General features: G+C 49.5%; 1 protein-coding gene across 2 annotated transcripts; it reads left to right on the top strand.

Moving 5' to 3' along the window:
* The first annotated feature begins 1527 nt into the window (after positions 1 to 1527).
* Positions 1528 to 11474, top strand: TFAP2C (transcription factor AP-2 gamma). Of its 2 annotated transcripts, none has more exons than XM_012511736.2 (7): positions 1528 to 1813; positions 3422 to 3907; positions 4022 to 4073; positions 5573 to 5789; positions 6367 to 6485; positions 8813 to 8957; positions 9922 to 11474. In XM_012511736.2, exons 1-7 carry the CDS (start codon positions 1766 to 1768, stop codon positions 10205 to 10207), a joined length of 1353 nt encoding a protein of 450 aa, XP_012367190.2. In that variant the 5' UTR covers positions 1528 to 1765; the 3' UTR covers positions 10208 to 11474. The 2 variants fall into 2 exon arrangements, with proteins under 2 accessions (XP_012367190.2, XP_030681635.1); XM_030825775.1 differs by lacking the exon at positions 1528 to 1813 and adding an exon at positions 3106 to 3206 and having other exon boundaries at positions 9922 to 10467.
* The last annotated feature ends 10841 nt before the right edge of the window (positions 11475 to 22315 follow it).

Below are 22315 nucleotides of genomic sequence, written 5' to 3'. Positions count from 1 at the left end.
GTGGTTTCAACTTCCAGATTTTGTTCTCGCGTCCGGTCGGAAAACCACCTGGGATTTGGCTGCTGTCTAAGGCCGGGGGAAAGTTTCCCTTGGAGGACGCCTATTATTATTATTATTTTTTTTTAGGCCCACCTGGGTCTAAATAAATGCTAAAGTTCAAACGAACCCGAGAAGGAACAGCGAGGCGCAGTGGATGCCGCCATTCTGTGGATGGGAAGAGTCAGGTCTACTCCAGGTGCGGACACCGTACTGATAGGCATCGATTATTGCACAGTCGTATTCAGTATCAAATAGAAATAGTCTTCTCCTCTAATCCGCTCAGAACGTTTAAATCCAGCCCAGGGAGCCAGTTGGGGCGTCCCAACAAATACGCCCTCGAGAATTAGCGATGTTCCCCTTACAATGAAAGTCAGTTGCTGCATAATCACTGGGCCAAAGAATTTCGTTAGTTTGAATTTTAAAAATTAATATTGCACTTTGCTTTCAAGTTTGGGTGGCAAGTACCGAAGGGGAGAGGGAAGCAGCGTTTGTGTGGAAGGAAGTTTTGTTTTCTGCCTCAACATGTGGGACTTGGGTGTCTACCTCTCCAGTCGAGAGCTCTCTGCACGCTCTCTCTCCACTTCCTGCACCTCCTCACCTCCACCTTACCCGTGGCGCTCGGGTTTTATTTCTGCCCGGCGCTTCTTTCCCAGGGTGAGTAGAGGCTTCTGAGTGACCGGCCCGCCGGAGGCAGCTGCCGAGCCGGCGTTCCGCAGGGCAGGGCAGGGCCGGGCCGCTGGGCTGGTCCAGTGCGCACGGGTTCCCCCACCACCCGGCCTCAGCCAGCCGCAGGAGATGCCGCTTCGGGCGGCAGCGGCGAGAAGCCGCTGTCCGCAACTCCTGGGCGGGTAGGACCGTCTGCTGCCTCTGCCGCCCTTGGGGCAGACTCCCCAGGAGTCCCTTCCTCTCTCCTCCTGGCCGGGGGCCGGGACCGCGCTGTGCCCAAGGAGGGAACTGGGCGTCTCTGGCGGACTGGGGCTCCAGCTGCATGATCCCAGCTCAGACCTTAAGCCTCAGTGGGGTGTAGGTGGGATGGGATGGGATGTGTTTTTAGGAGATGAGGAGACCCCGGTTGTTGAGTCGCTCCCCAAATGCGCAGTTTCTTAACTCCAGGTGACATCCGTCTTCTTGAGGAAGGAGTGAAGGCCGTTTAGGCGAAAGTGGGGTGGGTTTCAGTATTTGGATCCCTTCCCCCAGCTCTGCCAATCTCAGGTGTGCTTACGGTGGAGGTGACAGAAGGAAGGCGCGTCGGGGGACCCAGGCCTCGCAGGTCTTCGGCTGTCAACTAGGCACCGCCCACTGACTCCGCTCTTCGTCCCTCACAGCGTGGGGCTCGGCGCTGCGCCAGGCCCGGGTGCAGGGCGGAGCTAGGCTGGGACTGGCTGGGGGCCGCCCCGCCTGGCGCCTGGGCCTCCGCGCCGGCCCCCGGGGAGGAGTTATGATAATTTCCTTCTCATTAAGGCGCTCGGGTCCCCCGGCTATCGCCAGGACACACAGTTCGGGCGCGGCTTTCCCCGTCCACTGCAGCAGTCTTGACACCCGCGGCGGCAGCATCTACGCTCGCAGAGCCGCCGATGCGCGCCCAGTGACCCAGACAGCAAGGCCCGCGCGCGGCGGGGGCGGCGGCAGACGCCTGGTCACCGTGACCCCGATTTTGGATTTACCGCTTGGGGGCTGGGGGGAGCCTGGATTTAACTGGCGACTGTTTTGGGGGACGCCGGACGCCATGTTGTGGAAAATAACCGATAATGTCAAGTACGAAGAGGACTGCGAGGTGAGCTGGGGCTCCGGGGTGCAGCCCCGCCCCGCCGAGAACAGTCCGGGAGGCATGGGCCACTGGACCGAGGTCGGGGACGAGGGCACAGGAGCCCTGGCCTCTCGGTGGAACGGGATCCACTTCTCCGGACACCCCTTAGTCCATTTCTGCGGGGCCCCTTTCCTGTACAGGGCCTTTTCCTAAATAGCCTCCCCTCGGGAACGAGGCCTGGAAAGAGAATGGCAAATCCCACCCACACAGCTTACCAGGCGCTTTCCTAAGCGGCAAACAGCCCTGCTTCCCGTTTTCTCGGAAAAGTGCCCCGTCTGCAACCCTCAGACGTGGCTTTTACGCACGAAGTCTCCGTCCAAAGGGGTCAGATGAGGCTACCTGCCAGGGACACCTTGGCGGACACTCCTCCAAGGCCGGCTCGTCACCTGCCCCGCTACCTCCTCGGGGAAGCACGAAAACAACCGAAGTTTGGCTTTCAAAAGAAGTGGGGGCTGGGGAGTCGGGGGGGGGTGCCCGAGGCCAGATGGGGCCGTAAGCGCTCGCGAGTGCTCCAGCCTGTCGGACAGGTTGAGCTAGAGTTTCGGAGAGTGGGAGGGAAGGAGGCGGCGAGCGGGAAGAGGAAGAAGACGCAGGCAGCGCTAGGCGAGCTCCGGGGCGCTGGGAGCGCGGAGCTCGGGCCACGGACTCGCGGGAGTTCACTGCGCCTCCGGGCCCTGGAGGGGCTGCCCCTGCCCGCAGGCCCGGGCGCTTCCGCCAGGAGGCGACAGCGCCATGTTCCTCCAGGTTCCCGGCGCCCCGAGACCCCTGGGCAGATGGGGACGCATCCTTTAGAAACTAAGTCGGGCCGCCCAGGGGCGAGGGAACGTGCGCGGGGAAGGCTGCCCAATTTCCAGGGTCCTTCATGCCCCCTCTGCGCCCCGACGTGCGAGAACGCTGCCCTTGGCAGTGTAGGGCGCCCCCACTTATTACTCCCCTCGGCTGGGCCTGGCCAGCAGGGAGGGCCGCCCTGTGCGCGCGCTCCGTCTTCACTCCCCAGGGCGGCGCAGGGTGGCGGGCCCTGCTTTGCGAGCGCCGCCCGCCCGGAGGTCTTTGTCCCGAGGGCGTGGAAGGGAGGGTCCCAGGGGCGGGGGAGGTGCGCATTTCCCGCGCCGCGCGCTCTATCCGCGTCTGCCGCGCTGCCACCTCCTGCAGTCCCTGCGCCATGGGCGGGCTCCACGAGATCGCTCTGCACCGGGCGTCCGGCTCCTTCGCCCCGGGCTCTGGCTCCTTCGCCCCGGGCTCCGGCCCCCGCCTTTTCTGGCCCAAGACCCAGGGTTCGGACTTGGCGCCTCCGAGCGCCTCGGGTTTCGGAGCAGCGCCTAGACCTTCGCCGCCGGGCTTTGAGAACTCGTTCCCCCAGGTCTTTTCACCAGACTCTCCTCCCTCCGCGCACTCTTTGCTTACAACGAAATCCTCGGGGCGCATTGCCCCCGGGTACCTTCCGACCTTGGGCAAGCCCCGCGGGGCCGGGTGGGGGTGGTCCTCTGGGGCCCTCCGCGCAGCCCGGCGATGCCGGCCAGTTCGCAGTAGCGGGGTTTCGCACTAACGGGGTCTCCTGTTTTTTTTTCCTTCCAGGATCGCCACGACGGGAGCAGCAATGGGAATCCGCGAGTCCCCCACCTCTCCTCCGCCGGGCAGCACCTCTACAGCCCCGCGCCACCCCTCTCCCACACTGGAGTCGCCGAATATCAGCCGCCACCTTACTTTCCCCCTCCCTACCAGCAGCTGGCCTACTCCCAGTCTGCCGACCCCTACTCGCATCTGGGGGAAGCGTACGCCGCCGCCATCAACCCCCTGCACCAGCCGGCGCCCACAGGCAGCCAGCAGCAGGCCTGGCCCGGCCGCCAGAGCCAGGAGGGAGCGGGGCTGCCCTCGCACCACGGGCGCCCGGCCGGCCTGCTGCCCCACCTCTCCGGGCTGGAGGCGGGCGCGATGAGCGCCCGCAGGGATGCCTACCGCCGCTCCGACCTGCTGCTACCGCACGCACACGCCCTGGATGCCGCGGGCCTGGCCGAGAACCTGGGGCTCCACGACATGCCTCACCAGATGGACGAGGTGCAGGTGAGCGGCGCTGCGGCTCCTGCCCGGACCTGTTCGCACTACGGCCTTCTGCCCCAACCCCGCACCCCTCTAGGCTCCCCCGAACTTAAGGGAATTTTGTCCTCTCTCCCCCAGAATGTCGACGACCAGCACCTGTTGCTGCACGATCAGACAGTCATTCGCAAAGGTAAATAGCAAGGTGGCATCGTCTTCCTCTGGTCACACGATCTGGGCTTATGAAGTTGACTGGCAAGGTTGGGGACATTTGGTGGCCAACGTGGGACATTTGTGGTAGAAGGGACTGAAGGAGATTCATGGAAGCTAGATTTTAGGAGTGAGAGAAGGGGATTTCCCTCCGACCTCCTAGGAGCTCTCCATCTCCGGAGTTGTTACTGCCTAGTTTTTTTTCTTTGAAAAATGCCCTTGCATTCCAGTGGGTGTTTCACAATGTGAGAGAAAGTCTTCCAGAGCGAGTGAACACTGATTTAATTTGAAAAACAACAACAAAAAAGTCACAGGCACACCTTCGTTGAGTGGCTGGTTCTGTAACAATTTTAATTGTTGAATAAGTTGTGATTTTATTTTTGATTTCAAACACGTGTATGGAAAACCTCCTTAATTCTGACCTGCGAGAAAAGTTTTGAAGCGATTTGGCCTACCAAAATGAATACCTCTAAAAGGAAAAGAGCTTGGAATGATCTGTCAGAGGGAGGGTTTTGCAGGATGGGGGAGGAGGGGATTTGGAAAATTGGATTACTTGGTGAGTGAGTGGTTTATGAAATTAAGTTACTTAACTGACAGGATTACCAGGATTACCATTTTGACTGTTTTGGGAAATAGAGTAGGCCTAAACTGAAGGTAGTTTCAGTCTGTTACTTGAACTGCTTAAATGGATTGAGGATGGAGGAAAAATGGATTTTAAAGAAAAACTCAGAAAAGACTACAAATTTTCAGTAAACTGAGAATGTATTAGTTTGGATGATTAAATTTACTGTGATCAACTGCCCTGAAAAATTTTGGCAAAGAATCTTAATGTGTCCTGTGATTTTGGTTGTTCTTGAGTGGGGAAAAAAACTCACCGTTTATTTAGTATTGAAGCAGTCTTCTGAAAACAAATGTTCTAATTAAATAGTTTTCAGCAGCTGCTAGGAAAAAAAAAAAAAAAAGAAACCCTCTAAGCTTGGGATCTTCACTAATTAACTTCCAAAGGTGTTAACTTGTGAATTTCAGATTAGATTTGTCTCTGAAGTAGGGGGCTTTTTAAAAAAGTCAGCCATGGCCAGGTGCAGTGGCTGACGCCTCTAATCCCAGCACTTTGGGAGGCCAAGGCAGGCAGATCACTTGAGGTCAGGAGTTTGAGACCAGCCTGGCTAACATGGTGAAACCCCATCTCTACTAAAACAAAAAATTAGCTGGATGCAGTGGTGGGCGCCTGCTGGAGAATCACTTGAGCCCGCAGGCTGAGGCTGCAGTGAGCAGAGATCACACCACTGCACTCCAGCCTGGGCCACAGAGTGAGACTCTTTTTTTTTTTTTTTTTTTAAATAAAGTCAGCCTGCAGTTGATCGTGGGGTGTGCAACGATGCTTGTCTAAAGATCACTTTCAGCTTTGGTTAGTGGTTTTGAAAAGGTCTCTTTTGCTCAGAGAGAGCTTTTGTGACTGTCAGCTCTGACCTTCATTCACAGGTCCCATTTCCATGACCAAGAACCCTCTGAGCCTCCCCTGTCAGAAGGAGCTGGTGGGGGCCGTAATGAACCCCACCGAGGTCTTCTGCTCAGTCCCTGGAAGATTGTCCCTCCTCAGCTCTACGTCTAAATACAAAGTGACAGTGGCCGAAGTACAGCGGCGACTGTCCCCACCTGAATGCTTAAATGCCTCGTTACTGGGAGGTGTTCTCAGAAGGTACTTGGGGCACAATTCTAGGCATGGTGGTTGGGTAGTTGAAGGTGAGTGTATCAGAGGCCCAGGAGGTATTTTTAACATTTATGTGACTTTATGCCTACCACTGAATTCTAATCGGGTTAGAGTTTTTAGTACATTTCTTCTCTTTTAGAAAGTGCCAAATGTGGGAAGAAGTGCTAAAACAACGCTCACAAATTGTCATTTGGTTAGAATTTGATCCCATGTATGAAGTGATAGCATCTGTATTGAGGGGAGGTGGGGAGCACCCTGAGTTTGTTCCCCAGGGGGTTTCTGTGGGGCTGTTGTAGTTTCACAAGTGAAAATTTATCTGCTCCCATACAGTTTGAAATATTCTGGGATGCAAAGTTTGATGTTAGGAAAGATTGATTTTGTATCTTACAGGGACTAATTAAAAGAGGACCTTGCTATCACTTTGAATTATGGTTCACGTGATGTAGATGGTCTTTGACGGATTTCAGCTTTGACAGCAGCACTTTAGGAGTTTAGAATTTTTAAAGTGTGTGTTCTTATTTTTTTTTTTTTGAGAGTAGCCAGAGTCAATTTTTCTTTTTCTTAGAGCCAAGTCGAAAAATGGAGGCCGGTCCTTGCGGGAGAAGTTGGACAAGATTGGGTTGAATCTTCCGGCTGGGAGACGGAAAGCCGCTCATGTGACTCTCCTGACATCCTTAGTAGAAGGTCAGTGGGGCTTTGTTTTTGGTTTGTGATGTTTTTAATTTGTGCCTGTGTCTTTAATATTTCTTGCAGAAAAAATGGAAAACAAGTCTTAAAACTTGGTTCCAAGTAGAGATGAAAGCAATTGGAATTGTTTTCTAAGTTTATTGGAATGAATCACAGTTAATTTCATCAAATAAGTTAACATTTAAGTATCTGGCTGCTCAGGTAGGCTCTTCTGTATTCCTCAGAGAATCAATGTAGGAAAGAAACTGGTTGGTTTTCCTGACCTAAGAAACCACACTCTAGGGGTGTCGGCATTTCCTGTTAAATGAACCAGTTTTTTTGAAAGATAACAGCTGATCATTTGGTACACCTTGAATAAAAGCTGGTTACTTACTGGTGAGCAGAAGTACTGCTTCTGTTTTTTGTAGCTGTGGGTTATTTTGTAGCTGGGGATTGTGGTCAGTGAAGAGAACCTCTTGTATACAGTACGACTGGCCCGATTCACAACTCTATTCTTTCCTCCCATCCAAAGAAAAAAACTAATCGAACCCCTGGCCCACGCACAAGTTCCTCTCGCCAGTGCTAAGATAGTAGGACATAGCATTTCAGTTTCTTGAACGGGGGGCCCCTTTACCCCAACCTGGACAGTAGCCAAGAATGCAACACAACCTTTAAAAGGAGCTGAAGGGAAAGTAAAATAATTTTTTAAAAACAAAACAAAGCACGTTGTTACTGCTCCCAGGAAGAGTTGGACGCTGAGAGAGGCTTAGGGCTCTCACTATGGGCAGGGGAAGCCAAGGAGAAATGGGCTCCCCGTGGTAGTACCCTCTTTTGAAGACTTTCTTTCCTTGCTCTGATGGCGTGACCGTGGTGCTCAAAGAGACTTGGCAGAGTCCCTGCTCTACCTTTTACGAGTGCCTTTGGAGGTCAGGGCAAGGAGAAAGGAACTGCCTGTCTGAGAACAGCTGTCCTGCCTGTAGAATCGGCAGTTCTGCTGGGGTTTCTTGCTAGCCAGGCAGGGTGATTGAATAAGAAAGTGTGTTCCAGAACAATGGCCCTCCAAGGCTGCTTCAGTCAACCCAGGGGGCACCTCCACCATCTGGGTTTTTGCAAAGCTCAGCAGTCCTGCACCCTGGAGCCAGGGAAGGTACCTCTTGGGTGGGAGATAACTCTTGGTTGCCTCCCTTAGCTCTTGCACTGACTCGGACAGGGAAAAGGGTGCTCCAAGTTGGGTTTTAGGAAGCACATCCCTCCCATCTTTTTAAAAAGAAACATTCTAGAGATCTGCCCTTCAGTAAAAAGGCACTATTAAAAAAAAGTAAGGTGTCAGATGTTGTCGCCGTTTTATAGAGAAGTGACTAGTTTGCTTTTGTCAAACATATTTATAGCCCTTAAATTTTCCTACTTCCCCAAAATGATACTACTTAATATAAAGAGAAAACATGGGTATGTTTGATTATCTGTTGAGCAGAGGACTGGGAAACGTTTTTCAAGTTTACTCATCTCAGTATCCATGGGGCACTGGTTCCAGGTCCCATACCAAAACCTGAGGATGTTCAAAATGTTATATCTGTATATAACCTACACACATCCTTCCGTATAGTTGAAATCATCTCTACAACACTTACTTATAATGCCTAATACTATGTAAATAGTTGTTACATTGTATTGCTCAGGGAATAATGGCAAAAGTCTGTGTATGTTCAGTACAGACACAACCATTCATTATTTCCCCCCTGAATCTTTTCAATCTGTGTTTAGATGAATATAGATTCAGAACCCACGGATACAGAGGGCTGACTTGACTGTGCAGTTAGAAGTTTCAGGGTCTTTTCTGCTCACGTTGTGTGATCTCCACCCTCTATTCCTGGGGTGGAGGACCTACTGAGAATCCCTAGAAAGTTCTTCCTACCAGCTGAGTTGTCTGCCCTGTATATGATTTCATTCTCGCATGCAATGTGTGACTGGTAGACAATGTATACTAGAAAGAGAGAAAATGGGGGCTGGGTGCTGTGGCTCCTGTCTGTAATCCCTGGCATGAGCCATTGGTTGAGACCAGGAGCTCAAGCCCAGTCTGACCAATGTGGCAAAATGCTGTATCTACTAAAAATACAAATATTAGCTGGGTATGGTGGTGTATGCCTGTAATCCCAGCTATTCGGGGGCTGAGGCACGAGAATTGCTTGAATCCCGGAGGTGGAGGTTGCAGTGAGCAGAGATCGGGCCACTGCACTCCAGCCTGGGCAACAGAGCGAGACTCCGTGTCAAAAAAAAAAAAGAGAGGAAAAGGGCAGTTTGGCCTCAGTGACCACAGCCATCCTAAAAGCTGTTGCTGATTATTCTAGGTGAAGCTGTTCATTTGGCTAGGGACTTTGCCTATGTCTGTGAAGCCGAATTTCCTAGTAAACCAGTGGCAGAATATTTAACCAGACCTCATCTCGGAGGACGAAATGAGATGGCAGCTAGGAAGAACATGCTGTTGGCGGCCCAGTAAGTATCTGAACTTGAATTTGATGATGACTCAATGCTCTAGACCTTGAGGTTGAGAAGATTCCCCCTCCACAGTTCCGACGGTTCAACAAAGAAATATTCTTGAAATAAATTAGGGCGGAGCAAAAGAAAATGGCGAGGAAGCTTCTTTTACAAAGTCAAATACGAACTTTTTGTATGATTTAAAAGAGTGCATGACTCAGCCATGAGTACTTTTGAGCTGCTTAGTTATTCAGCTCAAAGTAGTTGAGCTGCCCTTTCATTATTGTGTTTGCATATCTTACAAAAATGTGTTGAAAACCCGATTTGTTTTGTCACAACCAGTAAAGAGAGATTGTGTGCCTTCTACCTCCTGATAGCAAGACTTTTGTCTTTCAAATGTAAAGATCAGGGTGGATTTGTAGATGTGGGCAAATTAACTGTCTCAAAAACGACTTATGCAGCTGTGGATTTTCTCATAGAAACCAACAGTAAGTTGATTTTAAAATGATGGTAAATGAAGCAGAACTAGTCGAGCCAGGAAATGGGGTAAAATAGAGCTCAGTGAACCAGGCTGTGTCAGGAGTCAGAGTTTCAGGGGGGATGCTTCGTTCTCCCGGTTCCTCACGGAATTTGTTTATTGGAACCAACTTGTACCAAGGTAAACTCATGGGTTGGAATCCAGGCCCCATTACTTTTACCAGTCCTGGTGACCTTGGCCAGTTAGCTGGGGTTAAGTTAATCCTGTTGTCTTTTCTAATTGCAGTGAGGATTAAATAAGATAGTGCTTTAAAACAGCTTAACTCAGAGCCTGGCGCAGAATAGTTGCTAAGCGCAGCAGTTGGCTATTAGTATTAAATTCTCCTTCCTCGGTTGAAGCAGTTGTGCTTGCCTCCCGGGCCCCAGCCTCAGGGTAGTTGCTTCTATGCTCTTGACCTGTAAGGAGCTAGATGGAACTCACCGAGTCAACTGACTGTCTTCACAGGCAGCTGTGTAAGGAATTCACAGAACTTCTCAGCCAAGACCGGACACCCCACGGGACCAGCAGGCTCGCCCCAGTCTTGGAGACGAACATACAGAACTGCTTGTCTCATTTCAGCCTGATTACCCACGGGTTTGGCAGCCAGGCCATCTGTGCCGCGGTGTCTGCCCTGCAGAACTACATCAAAGAAGCCCTGATTGTCATAGACAAATCCTACATGAACCCTGGAGACCAGAGTCCAGCTGATTCTAACAAAACCCTGGAGAAAATGGAGAAGCACAGGAAATAAAATTGGGACAAAGAAAGGTTCGGAGAGTAGGGAAGGAACAGGACTGCAAAAATCCTTCACCGCACAGACTGGGAACCCCTCTTGACCTGGGGGAAGAGTTTGTTACCTACCTTACTATTTAAAGGGCCTTCACTGGTTCTGGATCACCCGCCCCTGGATTCCTTAGTTGTTTCTCTAGCGCTGAGCTATCTCCTAACTTTGGACCTATTATCAGAAGGTGACAAGTACTGGCTCTTTATTCATTAAGCTTTTTTTTTTTTTTTGAACCCCATTCTTTCCTTCTCTGAAAGTGGTGCTACAAGTTTTAGAATTTTTAAAATACATTCCGTGGGCCAACAGACCCACACACTTAGCCATTGAAATGTCAAATTGATGTGCTCTAGATCAACAGATCAACAATACCTTTCTTTTCAGTGTTAAGGTAATGGCTGGTTTTTGTGTCCGCTAAATATTTACCTTGAAAAAAAACAAAAGTGTGTATCTAGCTTCTTCAGAGATCAAGTCCTCGGTAGGAGGCAAAGGTTCTATCTGCTTAGCAACTAGTTAATAGGTGGTATCTGACACACTCTAAACCCCATGTTCAAAGGGGGCCTTCTGGTTTTAGGAAACTTGTAGAAACGAAGCCTGCTGATTGATTTTTTTTCCTTTTTTTTTTTTTTTTTTTTTAACTTTGAAAGTTAACTCTTCAAATGGGAGACTCTTTGAAATGACATGTTCCTTTAAGGTACTGAAGCTTTATTTGCATATTTATTTCAGATGTTTCGAGTAAACTTGAAAAGGGTAGGCACGAAGCAATTTGTTGCTGCTTGTCACCCCCAAGTCCCCGTGGAGGTTCTGTATTTTAAGAAACGGTGTGTTGAGTGTACAGATTTTATTTATGCATAATTTAATGGGGTCTGTAAATACTGGTGCACTTCTTACAACTTTTTTGAGACATGGGATCCAATTTTAATATTAACTTTTAATGGTGATGGGGTAATCTATAACATCGTAAGGTTTTATTCATATATATACAGGGTATTAAGAATTAAGAGGATGCTGGGCTCTGTTCTTGGCTTGGAAGATTCTATTTAATTGAAACTCTCTGTTCAGAAAGCAATAACTTTGTCTCGTTCCTGTTGGGCTGAACCCTAAGGTGAGTGTGCAGTACAGTGTGTGTGGGTGAAATGGAGATTTGGAATTGAACTCTCTGCCTGTAAATGTTCCCCAAATAATTGTTGTGTGTATGATATGTGTATAATAAAAGTATTCTTCTTAGAATTTGAAAGTCTGGCTATAGGGTTTTTTTTTTTTTAAGTCTTTCGGGTGAACGGAATTAGGGCAGAGCTGATTTATGGCTTGACTGTGGCTCAGTTAATGCCCTGAGCGGGCAAGTTTTGTGTGCTGTTGGGGAGGAACCTGAAGTTTCATTTTTTCTCCCTAGTGAGGCTGTTCAGCTACCCCAGGTCTTACGCTGTCATCAGTGTCTCTCAACTGCAGATGGACAGAATCATCCTCCCCACCCCGGAGGTGTTGGGAAATGTCTGAGGGACAGTTCATTGACATTAAGAGGGGCCAGTGTTTTGGGAACAATGTCTCGTGGAAGGTTACTGTATTGAGGACAGGTACACTGACATACTGTACTCAGCATACTGTACAGTGGTCAAGAATGGAAGTGAAATGATTATGGGTGTTCTTTGGGCAGATGTTTCTTTTTTTTTTTTATAAGATGAAGTCTCACTCTTGTCCCCCAGGCTGGAGTGCAATGGCATAATCTCGGCTCACTCCAACCTCCACCTCCCGGGTTCAAGCGATTCTCCTGCCTCAGCCTCCCGAGTAGCTGGGATTACAGGTGCATACCACCACACCTGGCTAATTTTTGTATTTTAAGTAGAGACAGGGTTTCACCGTGTTGGTCAGGCTGGTCTCGAACTCCTGACCTCAGGTGATCCGCTCAACTTGGCCTCCCAAAGTGCTGGGATTACAGGCGTGAGCCACTGCGCCGGGCTAGGCAGGTGTTTCTTAGGAGGACTTGGCATTCAGTCGAATGCAAGCAGTGGAAGTGTAGCATGCCAGTGTTTTCCATTCATCTAAGTTCTCTTTGGAAATGAGATCGTGCTCATCCACCCAAGACATCCTCTTCATTTCGTCTGCCTGCAGGGGAAACCAGAGATTGAGTCTTTGTGCTACTCCGGGAGCAGAGGAGTCTGGCAGGGGTTATGTACTTGCTGGATGTTTGTGATGCACACTGTGGGTACTTGATCTCGAGTTGAAGCAGCCTGGCGTCTCCTCCAGGAAGTGATGTGTTTAGAGTTTGCCATGTGTGGCCTGGCTTCAAAGGAACTGGGAGCCATAGGATTTTCCCCATTGGATAAGACCATTGCTTCAGTGCCAGTTTTATAATCTTTAATTCATAATTCTCTACCAAATGCCCAACGATTCCTGACTTAATGTTGGCATTGGATGTTATTAAGTAACTTAAACTCTGCCAACCCAATGCTTTGCTCTTGGCATCTTGTCCTTGGCCACCAAGCATTCCCATTAAGTTAGATTTATCTGGTTGATATGACAAGATCACAATTGCTTTGCTTTGGAGCGGTGAAAAGAGATCTTAGGTTGGCAGTTATCTCTCAATCAAGGCTTGAAATGTTGAGTGTTAAGAGGAAGTTATGGGGGCAAAGGGCTGAAGGAAAAAGGGCTGTTCTGTTACCAGCATCTTAACTTGCTTTTGGACCAGAGTCTGGCTTTTAGGAGCTGTGCCGAATTGCAATGCAGTCAGTGTTCTGGAAACGCCCCAAAGTCAACCAAGGATTGAAGGGAATCAAAGCAGTGCTTCTTTTTTTTTTTTTTAAGATGGAGTCTCTCGCTCTGTTGCCCAGGCTGGAGTGCAGTGACTCGATCTCGACTCACTGCAAGCTCTGCCTCCTGGGTTCATGCCATTCTCCTGCCTCAGCCTCCTGAGTAGCTGGGACTACAGGCGCCCGCCACCATGCCTGGCTAATTTTTTTTGTATTTTTAGTAGAGACAGGGTTCCACCCTGTTAGCCAGGATGGTCTCGATCTCCTGACCTCGTGATCCACCTGCCTCGGCCTCCCAAAGTGCTGGGATTACAGGCGTGAGCCACCACGCCCTCCCAAGCAGTGCTTTTTACTTGCTGGGTTCTTTCTCCGCATCCCCACTGGAAGTCTGGGGACTGCCACTGAGCTCTTAAGTCTGATGCACGATAATGAGTTTTTCTTCCCAACACCTGAGCTGATGCTGTGGCCAAAAACCAGGTCCCCTCAAGAGGATCCTACTGAAACATTAGCTCCCTTGCAGATTTTTTTTTTTTTTTTTTTTTTTTGAGATGGAGTCTCACTCTGTTGCCCAGGCTGGAGTGCAATGGCGTGATCTCAGCTCACTATGAGCTCCGCCTCCCAGGTTCACACCATTCTCCTGCCTCAGCCTCCCGAGTAGCTGGGACTACAGTCGCCCGCCACCACACCCAGCTAATTTTTTGTATTTTTTACTAGAGGCGGGGTTTCACCATGTTAGCCAGGATGGTCTCCATCTCGTGATCCACCTGCCTCGGCCTCCCAAAGTACTGGGATTACAGGCGTGAGCCACCGTGCCCAGCCCTCCCTTGCAGATTTTTCTGGAAACTCTTGCTTACGTGGGAAAGAAGGGTACAGTGCCCTTTGGCATTAGGTTGGTGGACCCTCGCTTCTCGTGGCCCAGGGTGGGTTTTATTTCAAGCCCCAAGTTAGTGGGAATCACCTTCCCTTTTCCCCCTGCTCTGTGCTGTTGTGGCACACTGGCTGTGGAGGCACATGATATCACTGATGTCTTGGTCCTCTGACAAGAAATGAAGATACGCTTCCTTTTTTTCCCTGGTTGCACTGAAAGAAACCCCATCCGTTGTCTGAAGGTATATACTGCCTAGAATTCCACTTATGTGAGAGACTCTGTCCTGTTGGCGGGATTGCCCATCTATTGACTGGGTACTTTGGCCATCTGGGTACCTGGCACTTGGAAGGTACCCTGGGCCCTGCAGATAGGGGCACCTATAGATTTCCTGAAAGGGCAGAGAGTGTTTTCAATAGGAGTTCTTGGTTGTCTTACCTTCCATGTGTGCACAATTTAAGTTGTGGGTTAGAAAAGGGATGACTGGTCTGTTTCTCATTGAAATGATTCCATGCAATGGCCGTCATTCTTTTATTTTTGGGGGTCTAGTGTCAGTAAGCTCTGAGACCAAAGGTTCTTATATTTGAATGTTAAAAAACAAAACAAGATAGGGTCATGGGTGGGTGAGAAGCAAAGAGAAACTTCTCTGATGATTTGGCAGTGGTTGGGTTTCTGGAGCCCATCGAGATTCCCTGGGGAAACGTTGGCTGCTGTGCATTATTAAGGAGGTTGCTGTTACTTCCGAGGACTTCTGAGTGTTTGCCAGTCTTTTCCTTTTGCAAGCTGGTAGGGGGTGTCATGGAGTGGCAGTTTAATTTGCCTTCCTTAGCAAGTAGGTGAAGAACCTGGAAGCAGCTGCTGTTGCCGCAAAGGGGAAGAACAGCCCTGAGATTCTTTTGCTTGTGTTTGACAGGTGATGGAGTGAAGCCGGGACCCTTAGCAAAGTCCTCCCTGGCCAGCTGAGCTCAGTGGGCAGTACGAGTTTTCCCCTCGTTTAGAGATAAAGGGTTTGCTTTTGGCGTTTTGATGTTGCAACGCTTGGATACGCTCTTCCCAGGAGTAGATCTTGCTCTTGGATGATAATGGTAATTTTTTTTTTTTTTTTTTCCTGAGATGGAGTTTCACCCTTGTTGCCCAGGCTAGAGTGCAATGGCACAATCTTGGCTCACTGCAACCTCTGCCTCCTGGGTTCAAGCGATTCTCCTGCCTCAACCTCCCACGTAGCTGGGATTACAGGCATGCACTACCATGCCCAGCTAATTTTTGTATTTTTAGTAGAGACAGGGTTTCACCATGTTCCTCAGGCTGGTCTTGAACTCCTGACCTCGGGTGGTCTGCCCTTCTTGGCCTCCCAAAGTGTTGGGATTACAGACGTGAGCCACTGCATCCAGCTGATAATGGTAATTGTTGACTTAACTTTTTCAGATCTCAGTATACCGTGGGTTTCTCTTCCATATTAGTAGTCCTCATTTGCTTTTCTGAAATCTACAGGTCACCACCCTGGGAGGCTTGATGATGCTTGGAGCCATCAAAACCTCACCCCTCCCAGGACTGCCAGTACAGACTGCTATCATGCGCAAGGTCCATATTGATACAAGGCAGATCATACCTTGAAGGTCTCTGTCTGCTAGTACCATGGAACATGATCTTCTGCAGAAACAAACTTGACCTTTAGGCTTTACAAAAAGTAACTCTTATGTTAGAGCCCATAGTTGCATGGAACGCTCAATTATTTTTGGCACAGACATAAACGCTGTAATTTCCTGGCTTCTTTTGGATAACATCTAGATGGGGGAAATGGGTAGAAGAAAAGCATGGAAACCAAATAGAATTGAAAGGCATAATTCCAGGGTCCTGTCCAAGGAATGTTTATGAAGTCAAATCTGTGTGTGTGTGTGTGTGTGTGTGTGTGTGTGTTTTAAGACACATGTAGTGTTACTGTGGCTTCTCAACATTTTCCAGGAAGGATCTTAGCCTTCGGGAGTGATGCTCCCTAAGAGAATGTGAACATGGGTGAGTTGAAGAGGACACCTTGGCATCTGGCCTTTGCTGAGGCTGGAAAGCATTTGGGACTTCATAGTTGTTGTGGGTTGAATGCTGCCCCCAAAAGATTTGTTCAAGTCCTAAATTCCCAGTACCTCAGAACGTGACCTTATTTGGAAATAGGGTTGGTGCAGGTAATTTAAGCCAAGGTCATACTACAGTACGGTAGGCCTTAATCCAGTAAGACATGTTCATATAAGAAGAGAATAAGAGCCTGGGCGCGGTGGCTCACACCTGTAATCCCAGCAATTTAGGAGGCCGAGGTGGGCGTATCACCTGAGGTCAGGAGTTCAAGACCAACCCGGCTAACATGGTGAAACCCCGTCTCTACTCAAAATACAAAAATTAGCTGGGCGTGATGGTGAGTGCCTAATCCTAGCTACTTGGGAGGCTGAGGTGGGAGAATCACTTGAACCCGGGAGGTGGAGGTTGCAGTGAGCTGAGATTGTGCCATTGCACTCCAGCCTGGGCAACAAGAGTGAAATTCCAACTAAAAAACAACAACAACAACAACAAAAACCCGGGCGCGGTGGCTCATGCCTGTAATCCCAGCACTTTGGGAGGCCGAGGCGGGCGGATCACGAGGTCAGGAGATCGAGACCATCCTGGCTAACGCAATGAAACCCCGTCTCTACTAAAAAAATACAAAAAATTAGCCAGGCGTGGTGGCGGCCGCCTGTAGTCCCAGCTACTCGGGAGGCTGAGGCAGGAGAATGGCGTGAACCTGGGAGGCAGAGCTTGCAGTGAGCCAAGATTGCACCACTGCACTCTAGCCTGGGTGACAGAGCGAGACTCCATCTCAAAAAAAAAATAGAGACAACACAGATGGGATAATGCTGTGTGACCAGGGAAGTGGAGAGTGGAGGGATGCAGCTAAAAACCCGAACATTAAGGATTGCCGGCTACCACCAGAAGCTGAAAGAAGCAAGGAAGGATTCTCCCCTCCAGATATCAGAAGGAGCACAGCGCTGCTAATTTTAAAATTTTGTGTACAGACAGCATTTCTCCATATTGCTCAGGCTGGTTTTGAACTAACTCCTGGGCTCAAGTGATCCACCTGCCTCTGCCTCCCAAAGTGCTGGGATTACAGGCGTGAGCCACCACGCCCGGTCTGCTTGTTTCTTTTAACTGGGTTCTTCAAGGTATCCCCTCCAAACAGTGACTGCTAAACCTATCAGGTCATCAGAAGTGTGTGGAAGGATTAATATTGATGCCCTTGTGTGGCCTTTGACTTACTGAATCAGGAACTCTGGGTTTAGGATCCAGGAATCTGTATTTTAAAAACAGACTTGGTGATCTTGACCATGAGCTGAGTTTAGGGACCACTGCCTTCCATCTTCTATTCAAAAATGTTACTGAGTCACATCCATTCTGGAGAGGGGTGTAACTTGCTCTGTGTCCCCAGCATCTTCTCCAGGGAATGTTCTACTCTTGGGCTCCTACTGCACCCAGTGGACACCAAGCATTTGGGACACTGTGGTTTCAAAGCCAGCCTGGGGAAGATAGGGAGACTGTCTCTACAAAAAGATAAAAATAAAAAAAAATTAGGCTTGGTGGTGCTTGCCTGTAGCCCTAGCCACTTAGGAGGCTGAGGTGAAAGGGTCCCTTGAGCCCAGGAGGTTGAGGCTGCATTGAGCTATGATGGTGCCACTGCACTCCAGCCTGGGTAACAGAGCGAGACCCTCTCTCAAAAACAGTCTGGGCCGGGCGCGGTGGCTCATGCCTGTAATCCCAGCACTTTGGGAGGCCAAGGCGGGCGGATCACAAGGTCGGGAGATCGAGACCATCCTGGCTAACACAGTGAAACCCTGTCTCTACTTAAAAAATACAAAAAATTAGCTGGGCGTTGTGGCGGTCACCTTTAGTCCCAGCTACTCAGGAGGCTGAGGCAGGAGAATGGCTTGAACCTGGGAGGCAGAGCTTGCTCCAGCCTGGAGCCTGGGTGACAGAGCGAGACTCCGTCTAAAAAAACAAACAAACAAAAAAACCCAAACAGGTTGGCTTCTTCAGTAGACCCTAAGCTCATGAGGGCCGGGACCATGTCTGTCTTGTGCTTGAGGGTCTCTCCATGCACTAACTAGCTCAATGCCCAGTAAACACCCACATTGAATCATACAGCTGAGCTGGGGCTATGGGGTGGGGTCTATGGGCAGTTCCTTTTCCAGAGCCTCTTCAGGGCTCAGGGCCGTGTGTGGATCTGGGGCCGACCCACTGGAAGGAATTTCACCTCGGCCTCCCCAAGTGCTGGGATTACAGGCTTTAACTCCTGCACCCTGACCCTTCATGTATTTTTAGGCTGCTATCCTGCTTCCTTCAAACCTCTCATCTTTTCCAAACTTAGGATCTCCAGGTCTTTCAGTGAGTCCTTCTGTGCCTTGGTTTCTAGAATCTGTTCCTCTTAACAAATGGTTGGAGAAAATAAAAATAAATGTTCCACATGGGAACACACACACAAACTTGAGCCAAAGCCGGAAGATGAGAGGGCATGCAGTGCAGATACTTAAGGAGGGAATCCCAGAGATGGAGCAGCATGTGCAAAGGCCCTGAGGTGGGGTGTGCTGGGTATTTTCATGGGAGAGCAGAGAGGACCCTGTGGCTAGAGTGGGGAAGGTGGGGGTAAACAGCAGATGTGGGGAGCACGCAGACTCCGGATCTTACCCCCAGGGACATGGGGAAGCCAGTGGGGTTTGAGCCACAGAAACTTCCAAATCTTGTGTTTTGAAAGGAGCACTCAGCTGCTGGATGCTGAATAGACTGGATTGTGTGTGTGTAATTCCAGCTCTGTCCATTTCTCTTGAGCACTAAACACAACTTTCTCTATACTTCTTCACTTTGGAGGGGCAAGGATGGGTGAAGTCTTGCTGGTTGTGTTTCCATTTATTCAACAAATGTTTGTTGAATACCTCCTCGAGGCTGGGCTCTGTTCTAAGCATGGGGGCATAGATGTGAACTGGGTAGAGTCTGGCCCTGCTGGCAGGGAGCTCGGTCTGGTGGTGGAGCCAGACGATAAAGAGCATTTTTTTTTATTTTATTTATTGAGACGGGGTCTTGCACTGTTGCCCAAGCTAGAGTACAATGGCATGATCTTAGCTTACTGCAACCTCTGCCTCCCGGGTTCAAGTGATTCTCCTGCCTCAGCTTCCCGAGTAGCTGGGATTAAAGGCGCCTGCCACCACGCCCGGCTAATATTTTGTATTTTTGGTAGAGACGGGGTTTCACCATGTTGGCCAGGCTGGGTCTCGAACTCTTTACCTCAGGTGATCCACCCACCTTGGCCTCCCTAAGTGCTGGGATTACAGGTGTGAGCCACTGTGCCCGGCCCCCGAAGAGCATTTTAGATAGCAGTAGTGCTTGGAAGAAAATAAAACAGGTAGTGACCGGGGCAGCTCATTTCACACAGGTGCAGTCATGGCAGCTTCGTGGAAGAGGTGACATCTGAGCTGAGCCTTGACTGATGCAAAGGTCTGCCTGAACCTACTGTGTGTGTGCTTTTTAGCCAAATTCCCACTGACCTATGAAGATTATACATTCAAACCCCAGGGGTTACCTCAGACCTCCTGGTGGAACAGCTACAGTTTCACTTCCCCTATCTAAGGCTTGCTAGTACAAGGCTGTGTGACACCTGGACCTAACACCTTTGAGGCAGTTAAGAGACCACATTACAAGATCCCGTATGTTAAACCCTGCCTAGGTCACTGACATGGAACCGATATTGGTTTAGGTTTCCTGAGACAGGGTCTTGCTCTGTCGCTGAGACTGGAGTGCCATGGTGCAATCTTGGCTCACTGCAGCCTCGACCTCCTGGGCACAAGTGATCCTCTTGCCTCATCCTCCTGAGTAGCTGGGACTACAGGCATGTGCCGCTACGTCTGGGCTAATTTTGCTTACTTTTTATAGATGAGATTTCACTAGGTTGCCCAGGCTGGTCTTCACCTCCTGGGCTCAAGTCATCCTCCCGCCTTAACCTCCTGAAGTGTTGAGATTCCAGGCATGAGGCACCACACCCGACTGCATTAGGTTTTTAAAGCTTTTTGTAGAAATTGATGCTGAAAGAAGGAAGTGGGTATTCCATGTCCTGGTACCTCTGGCTGCCAGAGGGAAGGAATGCCATCTACCTGTGCTGTCTTTGGTAGTTCTCTCCCAGGGACAAGTCTTTCTCTCAGTATTTGATGCGATGGGATGCCTGTGGCCACTGTGACGTGGGGATCAGCTGCTAGAGTAGGTCCTGCTGCACATCAGGACTCACACTACTTGTGGCTCATGGTCCCCAAGGAACCTGCTTCCTTAGGGAAGATGAGCATTGGATATAACAATAATGATAATCATTATCGTCATCATACCATAATAGCTTCCATCAACAGAGAATTTACTGTGTGTCAAGAATTTTGTTTTATTTTTTGAAAAAAAAAAAAAAGTAGGTATTACTGGCTGGACATGGTGGGTCACACCTGTAATCCCAGCACTTTGGGAGGCTTAGGTGGAGTTCAGGCCTCCTCGCTTGAGCCTAGGAGTTCAAGACCAGCCTGGGCAACATAACAAGACCCCATCTCTACAAAAAATTAAAAAATTAGCTTGGCATGGTGGTACCTGCCTGTAGTCCCAGCTACTTCGGAGGCTGAGGTGGGAGGATAGCTTGAGCCCGGGAGTTGAGGCTGCAGTGAGTTATGATCGTGCCACTGCATTCCAGCTTGTGTGACAGAGATTGACCCTGTCTCTAAAATAAATAAAATAAAAATTAAAAATTGTAGGTATTATGTTCTCAGGGCTCCAAATTCACAAGGAACCAGTGAAAAGTCTTCCTCTAGCCACTGCCCCAGCATCCTAGCTCCATTCTCCAGAGGCAACCACTGTTTCTGGTTCCTTGTGTCTCCTCTCAGAGACATTTTATGAAAATGTAACAACATATGTATTTTTCTTTTTTTTTTTTTCCACAAATGGTAGCATATGGCATGTATTTTACACTATGCTTTTCTTTTTGGAGGGGACAGGGTCTCTCACTCTGTCGCCCAGGCTGGCATGCGGTGGTACAATCTCTGCTCACTGCAACCTCCGGCTCCCAGGCTCAAACGATCCTCTGACCTCAGCCTCCCGAGAAGCTGGGACTACAGGCAGCTGCCACCATGCCCAGCTAACTATTTTATGTTTTGTAAAGATGGGGTTTCTCCATGTTGCCCAGGCTGCTCTTGAACTCCTGAGCTCACGGCCTCCCAAAGTGCTGGGATTAAAGGCATGAGCCACCGTGCGCCTGGCCTCCACTGTGCTTTTTTACTTAATGTATTTTTCTTTCTTTTTTTTTTTTTTGAGACGGAGTCTTGCTCTGTCGCCCAGGCTGGAGTGCAGTGGCGCAATCTCGGCTCACTGCAAGCTCCGCCTCCCAGGTTCACGCCATTCTCCTGCCTCAGCCTCTCCGAGTAGCTGGGACCACAGGCGCCCGCCACCACGCCCGGCTAATTTTTTGTACTTTTAGTAGAGACGGGGTTTCACCGTAGTCTCGATCCCCTGACCTCGTGATCCGCCCGCCTTGGCCTCCCAAAGTGCTGGGATTACAAGAGTGAGCCACCGCGCCCGGCCTTGCTTAATGTATTTTTCAAAGTCATTTTAGGAGCTTTAAAAAAGTCAGTGATGGCCAGGTGCGGTGGCTCCTGCCTGTAATTTTAGCACGTTGGGAGGTGGAGGCAGGCACATTGCCTGAGCTTGGGAGTTTGAGACCAGCCTGGGCCACGAGGAGATACCCTGTCTCTACTAAAATACAAAAAGTTAGCCGGGCGTGGTGGCAGGTACCTGTAGTCCCAGCTACTTGGGAGGCTGAAGCAGGAGAATCACTTGAACCTGGGAGGTGGAGGTTGCAGTGAGCCAAAATCGCGCCACTGCCCTCCAGCCTGAGCAAAAGAGCGAGACTCTGTCTCAAAAAAGCCCCAAGAAACCTAGTAATAATAGGTTTTATTTATTGAGGGTTTACTATCTGCTAGGCACTGTGCCACTTCAAATAGTGAGGTATGTTGTAAACATGATCTATAGTGACGTATATTGTATATGTAATGATATGTACTGTATATGTCATATAGTGACATGTGACATACTGTATATACATACACTGATAGATGTTATTTATGTGATGTCCATTGTAAACATGACATATAGTAGACACTTTTGTTTACCGGGCGCTTACTAACTGCTGTACCCTCCGTGGGCATTCTTCCATCCAGTTGGCCCATTGTCAATTCCTTGCTCATCCACCCACTCTTCCTACACAAGACCCACCTCTAAGAAAAATATTTTCAAAAATTAGCTGGGCTGGGTGCGGTTGCTCATGCCTGTAATCACAGCACTTTGGGAGGCCACGGTGGGTGGATCACTTGAGCCAGGAGTTCAAGACCAGCCCAAGCAACATGGCAAAACCCCGTCTCTACCCAAAATACAAAA

This window comes from Nomascus leucogenys, chromosome 13 (genome assembly GCF_006542625.1).
Source record: "Nomascus leucogenys isolate Asia chromosome 13, Asia_NLE_v1, whole genome shotgun sequence".
Taxonomy (NCBI): domain Eukaryota; kingdom Metazoa; phylum Chordata; class Mammalia; order Primates; family Hylobatidae; genus Nomascus; species Nomascus leucogenys.
This window is presented reverse-complemented; position numbering and strand designations above follow the sequence as displayed.

Excerpts from the sequence above, each read along its gene's own strand:
- TFAP2C (XM_012511736.2), top strand. The coding sequence starts at position 1,766 with ATGTTGTGGAAAATAACCGATAATGTCAAGTACGAAGAGGACTGCGAG. Across the intron at positions 6,486-8,812 it reads CCTGACATCCTTAGTAGAAG|GTGAAGCTGTTCATTTGGCT; the intron begins GTCAGTGGGGCT and ends TGATTATTCTAG. Across the intron at positions 8,958-9,921 it reads AACATGCTGTTGGCGGCCCA|GCAGCTGTGTAAGGAATTCA; the intron begins GTAAGTATCTGA and ends CTGTCTTCACAG.